The 14848-nt window shown below is 27.3% G+C and overlaps 1 protein-coding gene across 3 annotated transcripts in view; it reads left to right on the plus strand.

Moving 5' to 3' along the window:
* LOC107439516 (Na(+)/citrate cotransporter) overlaps window positions 1–14848 on the plus strand; it is a 56191-nt gene that overhangs the window by 16474 nt on the left and 24869 nt on the right. For all 3 annotated transcript variants that reach the window (XM_016052149.3, XM_016052148.3, XM_071177426.1), the window contains exon 2: window positions 11702–11851. In XM_016052149.3, the coding sequence (XP_015907635.1) occupies window positions 11702–11851 (150 nt within the window). The remainder of the gene's footprint in view (window positions 1–11701; window positions 11852–14848) is intronic.

Below are 14848 nucleotides of genomic sequence, written 5' to 3' on the forward strand. Positions count from 1 at the left end.
ATTTTGAACAAAAATTACACGATTGGAAAAATGAAGAAAATGTATACCGCATCATTTAAAATATTTTCTAGCATTATTAAAAAAATTATGAAATAATATTCTTAAAAAATATATAAATATTGAAAGAAATTATCTTTGGAATCACAATTTTAAAAAAATCGTTTTAAAGCAAATTTTTGTACTGAGAGTTTTAACATTACTTCTAACTGTTTGGAATTCAGCAAAATGTTTTGCAGAAGTAGTTTCATGTACTAGAAAAAAATTTCGTGCATCTGTACACCAAGAATGGTGGCAACTATACTGTACATCAAAATATCATTCCACTGCATCTAATTCCTGATTCAGTGAAATATCTAGAAAGTTCTTTTACTACTACTACTTTTAGTCTACATGGTGTAAAATAGCAGTCACCATAGCCACCATCAACACCAAAATTTATAATTACAGTAAGATATGATACACATGAGAATCACTAAAGTTATTTCTACGAGACACTATTTAAAAAAATCATTGATTTAGTTTACATACATGCACTAATTTTTAAAATAAAATTAAATTGTTATTCAAACATACGCTTAGCACAAAGAGAATATCCAACAAATTTGAACTGGGCTTCACAGAACAGAAATACATAGAAATTATACATCATAAAATTATTTAATCCAGATTGCAGAGAGTTAAAAATTAAAATATAAATATCTTTATTACGTAGCTAAAAATAAATTCAAACGTATTTTAACTTTGAACTTTAGTTTCTGTAAATGAAAATCAGCATTGAAGGCAACCACAAACACTCACGAACTCGTTATCCATTGTCAACAGTTACGAACGATATTCAAAACGCGCCAACATTTAAGTTTTGGGAAACGAAAATATTTAACACATGGTGTGAAGGCGCGTGATCTTGGTGTAAGTTTTATTAATTTTAGCTATTTAGAGCTTTTGTATACCCTTTAAAGCACACATAGAAGCTCGACTTGGTTTTAAATCTTAAGAAAAATGTTTCTTCATTTAATTTTTTGAATTTCTCAACATCAAATCCGGAGAGATATTACAGTACAATTTTTACAATGACAATACTTTTACAATACACAATTTTTACAATACTTTGAATAAAAAGTTTTAAAAAAATAATAAAAATTTTAAACTATTAGAAAAAAATAATTTTTTTATCTGCGGAATTATCTTTGTATAAACGAGTTTAAAAATGAAGTGCTAAAATGAGTGCTTCATTTAAAGGAGGAAAACTGTTAAGCTATCTGGGTAATGGCGAAATGTTCAAAAATTAAATTAGTATAATAAAGGGACACAAACTTATATCTACTATCTAAACTATTAGGACTACATTTTCCAGATTGTGACTTCCCTGTCCCTTATTTTCATGGCCAAGAACTCTATTCCGTAAAAATATGCGTCTTTCCATTCTGAAGAAGTTAAGAGACTGAATGTGGTTTCAACTAGTTTGTTATCAAACTGCCATATATAAAAAATTCTTGGCATTTTAATTAAATCTATTTTACAAGGTTAATACGTTTCACTTTCGAATCATATCTCTGTTTATTTTACGGATAGGCATTTCAAAATGCATAAAAAAAATTCCTGTAAAATTCATCCAATGAAATCATTATCTTCGTTAATCATAAATGTATTTTACTTACCAAACATGGCACTAATAAAACCTATCACATATGTTTTTATCATGTGATCATGGAAAAAATTCATTTATTTTAGAAATGTTTTGTTTTATTTATTCATTTCATTTTCACTGGTAATTTCGCCTGAATATAACTTTACAAGATAGAATACTATCTAAAAAACTTTTCATTACTCCTATAAAGGAATTTTTTTTTTAAATTCCATTTTTTTACGTTTTGTAATTATTAATCGGTAATATAAGTCCATATGATACACTTTTAAACAAACAGTTATTTTTTGGCATCCCTACTCATCAATGAACTTAGATTTGAATCATTTTTGAGCAATTTTTATGAAATTAAGCACAAATTTTACTAACATTTTCATAAAATTTAAATTCAATACGCTACCGTGTAACTTAAAATAAATACTTAATTAAATATTTATATTTTAAGTATAAAGCCTCATATCTTACATAAGTTTGGGCGGGAAAAAGATGAGACTTATGAATGTAATTTAATCGTCTTAAAATCTAATATCTACATCTAGTACTGATACTGTCCAGCACTAGTACTGTTTTCATCTACATCCAGTACTGAGTAAAAAACATTTAAAAATCAAGCAAATCAAGCAAGCAATCAAATATTTATTTTGTAAGCAAACTATAGAATACTTTACAGTTATGGAAGGAAAAGGAGAAGAAAATTTAAAATAAAATTAGTATCCTTTAAAAAAAAAAGTGTTTAACCCTTTTTAAGACCATTGGTATGTATAATTCGCACCATCTTCATTAATTTTTAAATGTCGATGGGAAACTGTTTCCCCTATGATTCACTCGCCAACTTCTGTTAACTTCAGAAAACAAAAAATAAAAAGAACAACGAAGGACTTTGTTTACATAAATGTGGATAACCTTAAAGGTTAGAGTGGGGTCAAGAGAGGCCAACATGGAGCTGCAATTTTCTCTTGTGTATTATGTGTTCATTCACTTGATAATTTCTTAACAAGTTTATTTGTAGTTATTAACGCAGAATTTGTAAATTCAGTTATAAGCAAAGAAGCTCTAATTAATAGCCAACTCTTTAAAGTAGGTAATATTTAAAAAAAAATCACACCTACTTTCCACAAAAAAAAGTTTTAAAAATAATACTGATAACTTGGGTAATAAGCTAAATTAGATTATTTTATAAATCAATCTCATGCCTTCAAATATTTTAACATAACATTGCTAGAAAAATATGGCGGGAAAATAAGCGAAACTTTGATAAAATAAACGAGTTGATCTTATCAATGAAAGGTCAGTTTTTTTATTTAAGGGAGATAATTATGATGTTTTGTGAAACTGATTGGGCACAATTCTTTCAATGATGTTTCAGGAAGTTTTTTTTTTAAAAAAAAACTGAGTTTCATTGCAACACGGTGGAAAACTAAGTATAAAGGAAAACTAAGTATAACGTGGAAAAAAAATGTGATGGAGAGAGTTCTGTACGCAAGAAGTTAGTCCAAAACACAGTTTATTTTATATGCATTAAATTAAAAGTTGAGTTGCAGCGACTTGAATTTTGTGCTCAATCCATTGGAATTATTGATACATAAATCCTGATGCCAGTAAATATTGAATTATAAACGTTTTCTCTACTAGAACAATATATCATCGAAATTTAATTGAAATATGAAGATCGATATTTAATTTTTTAATTCGAAAAAATGTCTTCAAAAAGTGTCACAGTTAGAAAATCTGATTTAAAATAGTTCACCAAAAGACTTGTTCTTTTTTCTTTTACAAAAAAAAGTAATGATCAAGATTCATCATTACATTATAATTCAAAAAAAGATATATACTTTATAAAGGAGCAGAATATTTTTTCTTTGAACTTGTAAGTTCTAAAGTAAAATTAAATTTAAATAAATCATTATAAGAATTAAAAACTATTGTTATATTCACGATGAATAAAATAAAAACTGATAACAAAGAATTTGTTCAATTCTATAAATAAAGATTTAATTTTGAAAAGCTGAAAAAAAAATTTCTATTTCCTTGGAGGAGTTCTTTTTGAAAAATAAGATAAGTGTAATAATAGTTTTCACTAAAATATCGGTTAAAAACTTTTTACTCTCTAACTTATTGCATTAATAGCTTCTTTGATAAAATGCAGTTCTGCAGAGTTAAATATGTAAATGATTTTTAGACACAAAATAAAAAAATTATTAATTTTATACTCAATATTCAGCAATGACACAGATGTTAAAGCACTAAGCTGTCATTCAAAAATAATGGGGTTCTGTCAGCGGTTAAGCCTTGAAGCCCACTCAGCTTCATAGAATTAAAACTGTTGGTCTGAAAAGTGAAATAAAAGCGGTCAATATGCAATACTGACTAGTTTGTCATCATGCCGTTGGTCTAGAGATTTGGAGCCTTAACCGCTATTTTCGTCATTCTGTTTTTTCCTGGTACACTACGAGACGCTGTAGAAATTTTCCTTTTATTTAAAATGTTTGACAAAATTTATTCGGTAAACAGTTACTAAACCTCTACGAAGTTTTAACCCCCTTCTAAGAAGTGGCTTGTTAGAATAGGTTTGCATTGCTAAACGTCAGGGGTAGATGAGCACCATCCCCTACTGACCAATTTGTCGAGTGGTCAACATACGTCATCAGATGCAAAACTTTGGCGTTAGCGGCCTCTCGAATTTGTTTCTCTTTGATTTCGACGTGCAGTTGAGCTCAGTGTTAAGATGACAAAATATATTAAAAAGTGCAGAAATGTTAAATTTAATCAGAGAAAAATGACATTTGTATTTAACCTTAACTTGCATATTTACCCATTGAAGCTTGTGTGTGTTATTGTGCTTTTAGAACTAAATATTTAAATGTTTAGTATTAATATAGTTTTCATAATAAAATTTGTAAATTATCCGTTAATAGATCGATGCATTTTGACTTATCTACCTGCTGTGATTTTGAGTTTCAAGAATAGATTTTTATTTTTTCACTTTTTGTATTTTTTTCAATTATATGTCTGATTTGAAACAATAAAAAAATGAAATGAAATAATATATTACGCATTTACTTGATTAAAAAATCGTTAAAATATTTATTCATTAAAAAAATATTTCACACATAAAACTGTTATCCCCTGAAATTGGAATGATGTATAAAAAAAAATTCATTGTAATTGTAAATAATGTAATTTGACACAATATCTTGAAACTTTAATCCCCTTTACCCAAATAAAATAGAATGCGAATTTTTTTTTTAAAAAATTAACTAAATTACCACTTAAAGTCAAATACAAATAGCTATAATGTTAAATATTATATATTGTTTCCTTTTAGGAAATCATGGATTTATTTTATGAACTGAAACTATTTGTAAACAAATATAGTAAATATAAAATCAAAAAGAATAAGCAAAGTAAAAAAATTTTTCTTTTGAATTCCTATTTGAAATTTAAAAAGAAATTTCCTCTTATGTGTCTATTTATCTTAAATGGCTATAGTTTATTTTAAAAAATACGAATGTTTATTTGAAAAGAGCTTTGTTCATAAACAATAAAATATTATATATTTTTCTTTCTTCATATTCTTTATCTTAGTACCTCTGCTAACGCGCAATTTCTATGTCGAGATTCTAACATAACACTTTCTTCTACGTCGTTAAGCAGGGCTTGCGAAACGTTTACACGAGTGAAAACATCTTTCCTTAGAAACCAGACCCTTAGAAACCCCAAGATGAAAAGATATTCTACAAATCATCAACGCGACATTTATAAATAGCAGTAATAGTTCGAGTTGATCCGCGGTGCCTCAGGGGATACAGTATTCACCTCCCAATAAGCTGACCTAGGTTCGAATACCAGCGATGGATGGTGGATAAGAATTTCGCTTTCTGCACCCGGCTCGCACTGACTTCAGTGCTTACGTAAAATACCCTTAGTAGTAGACTGATCACGGGTTAAAGTCTCTTTGCCGGCAGGCTAAGCATGTGAGGTTTCTGTGGTTTTCCTCTCCATGTAGCGCAAATAAGTGACAGTTCCATGAAAAAGTCCTCCCCGTAGGCAAATTTCTCCCAATTATTGATCCAGAGGTTCCCTTGCTTTTTGAATTGGGTTCAAAATAACGAGACTACTGAATTGAACATTGGTTGTCTTAAACTCAAAATTGGGTCAGTTGTTCAACGACGGAGATAAACCATCAAAAACTAACTTCTATAAAACACTTTTGCTCAAATTATTTTTCAGTAAACTTACGTTATCCCATTTTAAACAAAAGTAATTAGTCGGAATGGTTTAGTTAGGGAAACAATATTTTGTTCTCATTTTTTTCTTCTTTTAACAAGTATCCACAAAACAAGATTAATGTTTTTCGTGGCTTATATCTTTATGATTGCATTTTTAAATTCGAAACTAATTGCATTCAGTGAGTTGTTTGAGATTTTAGAACAATTATAATGAAAGTCGAAAATCGTATCATAATAAAACAAATTTAAGGAAAAAAAAAGAAATAAATTGATTTAAAAGAAAATTGATAAAAGATGCAATTAAGATACATAATAAAGATAATCGATAAAGCCAAATTGAGGATTAAAAAAAACTGATAAGAAAACTGTTATATAGCAGTGTTAAAAAATTTTACACTTCTTTTATAAGTTAAGAAAGACTTATGTTTTTCTTTCCTGATTTATTTTTATCTGTTGTTTATTGCTATTCTGTCGTGTGTCATATGATGAAATGGCGAAATTATGTAAGGCATGCAAACTATTTTCCTTGCTGTCACGTTAAAATTTTTTTCTACTTAAGATCTACAAAGAACACGCAAGCTCAGTTTTTCCCATATTTTATTTGATGATTTGAAATTCGAAAAAAATTTCTATCAGTTTCTATACTTCGTTGTTTTATTGTAAATAATAATATTTTAGCGTTACCTCCAAAGCTATTAGATTAGTGTAATTTAACGAAAAATCGAGTCTAAAAAGACAGAAAAGGAAGATTTTTCTCAATTTGTAACCAAAAAAAACGAAATAAAAGAAAACGATAATAAAATTAAAATAAATACTTAAACTCGACATAAATGCTAGTTTTAAACGAATGCAATGTCAGAAATTACAAAGACGTCATACCGAAGAATTCTGTATTTTGGCTTGAAAAAAAAAACGAAAAAATAGTGACTTTAAATATGTTAACTGGTCGAATTTTTTGGAATACATTTTCGAATACCTGGAATTAGGTTAGAAAATTTTTTCAATCAATTATTTAAAATATTTTTGCAAATAACTAAATTTCTTTTAAAAAAAACATTAAACATTAAATAATGCCGCTCTGAATTTTTTTTAATAAAAAAGTTAAAAAAATATTTATTTTTGTATAATTTCGCATGGAACGCTTTTTTTTAATGTGTTGATCATAATTCATATAAATAACTAAGATATCGGAGCAATGATGCGAGTGTTTAACCAAATCTGTATTAGTATAGACAAGGTTAATGATGACGTAGATCATGACATCCACCATCATCCTCTCTCTCTCTCTCTCTCAACGTTCTAAATATTGTCTTTGTCTGAATCATTAATATGGCGTTTCCCATTAAACGTAAAATGATGTATGCTTCTTCTCGTCAAATTTTGAATAACTAAATAGTTCGTTTAATTGCGTTAAGGAGTTGGTTTGGACAGAAAATAATCGATTTGATGAAATAGCATCATTGTTTTTTTCTTTAAGGACAATTAAATTTGGAAAAACACTGGTTATTAGTTTCGGTTTTAAAAGATTATTTCGACTTTTAACAGAATTACGATTTCCATATAAATTATCATTCGATTCTATATTATTTGATTAAAAGATATTGGTTAAACGCTAGCCTTGCTCCTAATACTTTTTATCATAAATTATAATATGTATTTTGTTTATTTTAGAATTTATTATATTTTTGAGAAATATTTTTACTATATGAAATTAAAAGGAATTTTTGATGCAAAAATTATAATTCAAAGCTTTAGAATCATTTTTGTCAATAGGTTAAAAATAGGGTACTTACACTTTAAGAAGGAGATCACGGATAAGTAAACATGTGACTTATGACGTCTGCCCCAGCTGATCGTTTAAAAGCAAAATGGCGTGATAGTTCTCCATATAATTTAGAATGTTAATAAACGAGAAGTTAATTAAGTACAGTGCTGTCTCGCACATCAAATTTGTTAAAATTTAACTCTTTCTAGTCTTCGTCTTTTACTTAACTTAGATTTATTATTTGTTCATGTACTTTATTGTAACCGTGATATAATTTTGTTTTGTGTACCTCAGAACTTCGATGCATAGTTACTTTGTTCATGTCTTAATTGACTTTGTGCCTGTCTCTGTGTTAAGTAAGAAAATTATAGTGAAAGAATTAAGATATTTGTGAAAGAATATAGAATGTGTCACTTAAGAGAATTGATAATTGAGGGCTTGTCTTACTCGAAATGGAATGGATTTTGATTTTATACATCAGGAAAATTTAGCGAAATTATATAACAATTAAAGCTAAAGAAGATGATCAGGTTAATATAGCTCCTTCTGTATAAAAGATTTCGTTTGGATGAGAATAATCTACAATTATTTTAATTTTAAAGCAAATGTTAAGGATTTAGTACAGAGTAAATTTTGGTAAGAAAGAGTTTTACAAATAAGTAAGTTCACAACAAAAAATCTCAGGCCGTATTTTTCTTGCTAGTGTTACTTTATCGAACCATGATCTCAAGAAACAATGAAACCTCTTAATATTTCTTTCTTCTTCTGTTTTTTTTTTCGTAAGACTTAGTTTGTAACATTATTTTTTTTCGTTAACTTGAGTACTTAATATAATTTATAATGCCTAATATTAGCCTAATATTGTTAAAATTATTATTTATAATATGACATTGACTATGCAATATTTTTAAGTATTTTTAATACGTTAAGAATTTTAAACAGAGTAATATTAAGAGTGGAAAAAAATTTATTATTATTAATGTTCTTTAAAACACGTCTGATATGAGATATGGTGGGCTCACAAATGTATATTAGTCTACACAAAATAGCGTAATCTCGATTCATTTTCTGCCCATGTTTGTGGATGAAGTTACATTAAACTGCGACATAACTTTTCCCTTAATTGAGATCTATGCAAGGATTTGTGACAATGATACGCTAGAAGACATCGTTAACGATGAAATAAAGTAGTTACCAAGTGCAGTTTATCTATTTTTCTCTTTATCTTTTTTCCATCTTTGTCATAAATATTCTTTTCAACCCTCAGTATGGCGTGTAATTATAGTTTCATTCCTCCGAATTTTTATACTCAGCTTTCTGGACACATGTATTTCACACATGTACTAAATATTGTATCAAGACTATATTAATAGAAATATGATGCGAATATTTTCTCAAATTATTTAAATGAATTTGGAAAGCATTCCTGGAGTACAACACTTGCTTAGTAGCTTTCTGTCATATTCTATCTATAGTTTCTTGCTCGGATTTTGTAGGGGTTAAACTTGTTTTGTATTATGTTTCGTATTTCTGGATATCTTCAAAATCAATTTTATGGAGACTGCTCATAATTCAAATAAGTAAGGGCATCTATTTGCCTACTACTATATTGATTTATAACAGTTTGCTTAGTTAGTCACAGTGACTGAATAAAAAAAATAGTTAGAAACTTCAAGAATACGCAACTTCAGGAATACGCATTTATGGAATATATACGCATATGCGCAAAAATAGATTCTTCAGCAATACTCAAACAAAGAAGAGTGTTGGCTAAAATATGTATTCTTTTTCTTAATGTCTAACTTTGTTAAATTTAAAAATAAACCTATTCTTATTCAAGAGAGAAATTCCTTTGAGGACTTTATTTAGAATGCTATTAAAGAGCAAATGTTGTAACAGTTTCTGATATTTAATAATTCTGTTTTAATTATTCACATATTTGAAATAAGCTTGCAACTTTGTCTATAAAAATTCCAGATCAGGTCAAAATTTATTCAGAGTAGCAAAGTTTTTTATTACATTTGTCACATTCTCACATTGTTTGTCTTTTGTTTTGCTACATTGACATTTTATATGTTAATTCCTCTTTTGTTTGTTATATTCGTCTTTTGGCTGTTACTTTTACATTGTATTTGTTACATTTACATTGTATTTGTTACATTTACATTGTATTTGTTGCATTTACATTGTATTTGTTACATTTACATTGTATTTGTTACATTTACATTGTATTTGTTACATTTACATTTTGTTTGTTATATTTGCACCTTGTTTGTTACGTTTACATTTTGTTTATTACATTTTATACGTTGCATTTCCTTCGGATAGGTTGACGATTTTACCGATAATTAAGTTTTACAGACAACTTATGTGAAATAAATTAAAATTTGTTTTACTCAGAATTATTTTTATTCACCGACTATGAATAAATTAATAAAAAGTTTTTTTGATTAGAACATATTTGGAATAAATTTTATGAAAAATTCAACATCCGACACATAAATTGCAATGACAGAAATGTTTCAATTTTTTTTCAAAAAATGTAATTTTTCTGTTTAATTTTTACTCTCTCTAAACTCTGACTTAAAAAAGTCATTAATATCAATAGCCTTAAAAAAGTTGTAAGTGGGTTTTCAACTCGGAATCCTCTAGATTTTCAAGAAAAATGGCAATGAGTTTAATTTCAGCTGGAAGAAGAAATCTCTCTCTTTCTCAAGTTCGTGACGTATGACTTAATCTTTCTTATAAGTGATATAGTATTACCTTTTTAAAATCTTTGCCCAGATATTTCCAAGATTATAAGAAAACGAAAGTTTAGGGACTTAATATCAGAAATAATTGATTTCGTGTAACTCGGCTAAAAAAATCTGCTTTAATCCCCTGATTGTACCAAGAAGTGCAATAGTCACTGATAGTGTCATTGCACGCTTCGGTTATTTTTTATTGTCTTCATGGTCCAGTGATATTTACTCTTAACTTGATGCTTATTTATTTACCTGCTACTATTTTGCTATTAATTGTTTTTTTCTGAAATTAAGTTTCAACAAACACTTTTTTCTTTTATTCATTAAAAGGCAAGCATCATATTCAGAAAGATAAGTAAATGAAAAAGCACTTTCAAAAGAGGTATTACAAAATCAAATATAATAATGGTGGGAAGTGATTTGTTTAATTAAAAATATATTTGAGTCTAAATTTTGAATATGGTATTGATAAATATAGGGGAGAAACGTCTTCAGTGTATATGGTCAAGTTTTAGGAAAAACACAATTGTAAGGTTATACGGTAAGAAAAATTAGCAAGTTCAGAAAAATAAAATAAAGTTGATTAAATACAGAAATGCTTTGATTACTTTTACATTTAGAAGAAAGCTTTTAGACTTTGAATATTTTGAAAATGAAGTTTTTCTTCGTTGGAATTGCTAAAATTGCTTCTATACTAAATAAATAATCCCAAGAAACTGAAGTGGTAAGATATTATCTGATTAAAAAACTTCATTCGCTCCCAAAATACATAAAAATATAATAAATAACCGTTGATATGCTTCAAGAGATTTAAAAATAAGCGTCAGTTTTTAATAATCGTTACTTCTGGCAAGTCATGAAAATGGGGCCCCAATTTTCGAAGCGCTTGAAATATGTCTTCTATTATTCCCCTTTTTTATGTATTTTGGAATCGAATGGATTTTCTTAAATGGAGGTAAATAAATTACTTCTATGCTATTTTCCATGATAAATATAAAATTAAATCTTAAAGATAAAACTACGTCTCTAACCTTAACAATTAACAACACTATCGCTGGAAAAGTGTTTAAAATCAAAACTGTATAGCAAATAATTTATTAAAAGCAAAATTTCAGGTTGAGCAACTCTTTCTTATAACCTGTCGTACGAAAATGAATTGTTTGATTGCCTAAAATTAAAGAAAACTAAAACAACAAATAAAGCTGGACTTCTCACAGAAAAATATTAATTAAGAAGAAAGTAAACTTACTGAATTGAAAGCAGAATTATGATCTCATTAAATAAATCCAAATTAAAAAATCTTTTGTATTTTTTCCAGGTGTCAAGATGTGGTTATGTAGTTATTTGGATGGCATTTTATTTCATGTTAGAACCTGTTCCATTACCGGTGACAGCTCTCATTCCAGTATTTGCCTTCCCATTACTCGGAGTATTGTCAACTACAGAGGCTTGCGCTCCCTACATGAAAGTCAGTTCCTCTTTTAAAATATATGATTATACCGATTCAAAAAAAACATTTTTATCGTAGAAAATATTGAGTGAAAACGGTCATCGTGGTTTTGAGTTTTAAAAAAAATTGTTTTTAAAATTGTCTTTCAAAACTCGTAAAAAATTTATTCGAAAATTTATATTTTTACATACCTTGGAGAAGCATTTAGGTAATACTAATGGCTTTTTCTCTAATTTTTATTTTGAAATTTTTCAAAACAAATTACAAACTGATAAGATCTTATATCTTTTATCTTGCCCTGAACAATTCCGAATCAGAAAGAGAACGTTCCTAAATACTTAGCTAGTTTTAAATTAGGTTCATAAAATTATAGGAGCAGGTAAGTATTTTTCAAGAATAGTTTTAGAACATTTTATCCATTAATTTTTTACATAGTTGTTTTTCTTACTTTTTTTTTTCCTTTTATAAAAACTAGTGAGTTAGTGTCGAGGTAGTAATTAGTAAAAAAGGTAAAGATTTATAAGTTTTTTTTTTAAAAAATTGGTTCATTTTAATTTATTTCTTATCGTACTCTTAAATACAAGTTTAATCTTGATTTAATTTTTATTATAATTTTTTGATAATTCAGTTTAACGATAAAAAAGAATTAATTAGTTGAAACTTTACACCATTCGGTTTTATAAACATCAATTTCATATATTAGGGAAGAAACGTATAAAAGTGTAAAAGAGCGAATTTTCCTCCCAATTTTCCCAACTATATTGGTTCTAGATCAACTCCTCTAAGTAAAAAGAAAATGAAAAAAAAAAATTAAAAAGATTAAATTCAGACTTTAAGAATGACCTTGTTTCAAGAAGTGTCTTGGAAAATCGAATTGAATAAAATTTCAGTTTTGACTTTAAAACGCACTCTTAAGAAATACTAAATTTAACCCTATGATTGCTAACTGCTTTAATTTGAAGCAACCGTTGGGGATTGAAAACCTTTTTCTTTCGTTATATTGATTTTGTCGGAGGAGCATGAAAGGATTATAATACAGCATACAATTCAAATATTATTACTACCTTATCCACAACAAAATTGATCCAAACATTTTTTCTTTATTTTCAAAGAATATTATTTATTCATCAACGGGAAGGTTTTACAATTTTTATGCATTTCAGTGACCAGCTTACATCGATGACTAAAACGGTATGCAGAAATGTGTTCCTACCACTCTCATAATTTCTTAAAATTGTCTTGCTGTCGGACAAGGTTTTAGTGGTCTTCCTCTTCGTGTAACTCAAATGCTGGTTAGTTCCATAAAAAAAGTTCTCCGTGAAAGCTAGTTTGTTCCGATGTTTTATACAGGAATCCTCTTGTGGACATGGACAGTCGCAAACTCAGAATTGCGTCAACATTTTAACGATGGTTATAAAATAAAGCAAAATAAAATAACTCTAAAATTAGTTGGAGTATTTAAGAATAGTTTTCGAAAAAGTTTATAAGCTTATATAGGAGTCGAAAAAAACTAATTTATAATACCTTTAATGCCTTAACTCGGAGTTGTTCAATCATTTTATAAAAAATAATTGTTATCTCCGGTATTTTTTAAGGAAAGTAACTAATTATAGTCCTAAATATTATTAAAAATCGAATAAAAAAATGAAGCAAAATTGAGACCAATGCACAATTAGAAATTGGAATATTTCTTATTATATCAAAAAAGAATTATTTTTATAACAGATACAATTATTAAAAAATAATTTTCGGATTTGCAATTTATAATAAAGTTGGAATAATGAAATAACTTTTCATGTATTTTAAGCAGTTCGTAAATTTTGGTCTCGTTTCCTGAAAAGTTGCAAAGCTAACATAATGGTTGAAAGTAAACATGATAAAAAAAATCATCTTTCTGTATTTGCTTAATTCAAGGAAAATAAAACGATTTTTTTCAACGTATTATCTTATGATTCGTGATCAACGAAAGAAAAAATTGTTTTTATGCTCGCATTATCTCATAGAATAAAAAAAAAGTCTGTTTCAAATTAATTCTGTCATCACCTTATATAGATCTTCTACTTCTTAACAATCAATGAGAAACTGATATTTCGATTTTCTAGAAAGTCTTATGTTGGGTAATTTTCCTATAAATCACTTTTCAAAACGCGTTCATATTTAATCACAAAAAATCTGTTTCATTATCATATTTATTTTACAAATTTTGATAAGCCAAATAATTGATTTGAAAAGTGCAATTTGCCTTTATTTATTTGTAAAAACAATCGTAATTGAATACAAATAATTACGCTCGCACTAAACTGTGGGAAATAGTTTAAAAATACATATAAAGATACATATTTATAAGCACACTGAATTAATTTTTTTACATAAATTTTATGCAAATGATTTTTAAACAATAATTTCTAATAAGTTCTTTCAACAACAGTACGCTTCTAGTATATAATTGATAATATTTAAGTTAATAATTTACTTGAATATAGTTTTTCGCATTGACGAGATAAAACGAATTTGTTTAATCATTTCTTAATTTATTTGCGAAAAAAAAATGTTTTGTGTGTCTATAATTAAATTTTTTCAGACATGGCATTTTGCATTGCTTTTATAAAACTTACGATATATATATATATATATATATGGGTCATTCTCACAAAAACAGTCATTTTCATGTCCCCAGTATATTTTATTTTTGTTTTACAGCTCACGAAAAAAAAAATTCAGGGAAAGTGTCCTTCAGAATGCAAGCTAACAAAAGAATAAAAATAAAATTATCAATTTTTATTTTTTATTTATTGTATTTTATGTAATTAAAATATACCAATATGTCATTCCCTCACTTGTCCCCACTGCTGATTTAAAAAAAGAAAAAAATTGTTTCTGAAATAATTTTTTTTTTTTTACAAATTCGTGTTTTTTATTTCAGAATACTGAAATATAGAATTCAGAAAATCAATTTTAAATTTAATTTCTGATAAAAATATTAACACAGCACTATTTTAAACTTTGTCCCCAGTG

The sequence above is a fragment of the Parasteatoda tepidariorum genome, chromosome 2 (genome assembly GCF_043381705.1).
Source record: "Parasteatoda tepidariorum isolate YZ-2023 chromosome 2, CAS_Ptep_4.0, whole genome shotgun sequence".
In the NCBI taxonomy this organism is placed as follows: domain Eukaryota; kingdom Metazoa; phylum Arthropoda; class Arachnida; order Araneae; family Theridiidae; genus Parasteatoda; species Parasteatoda tepidariorum.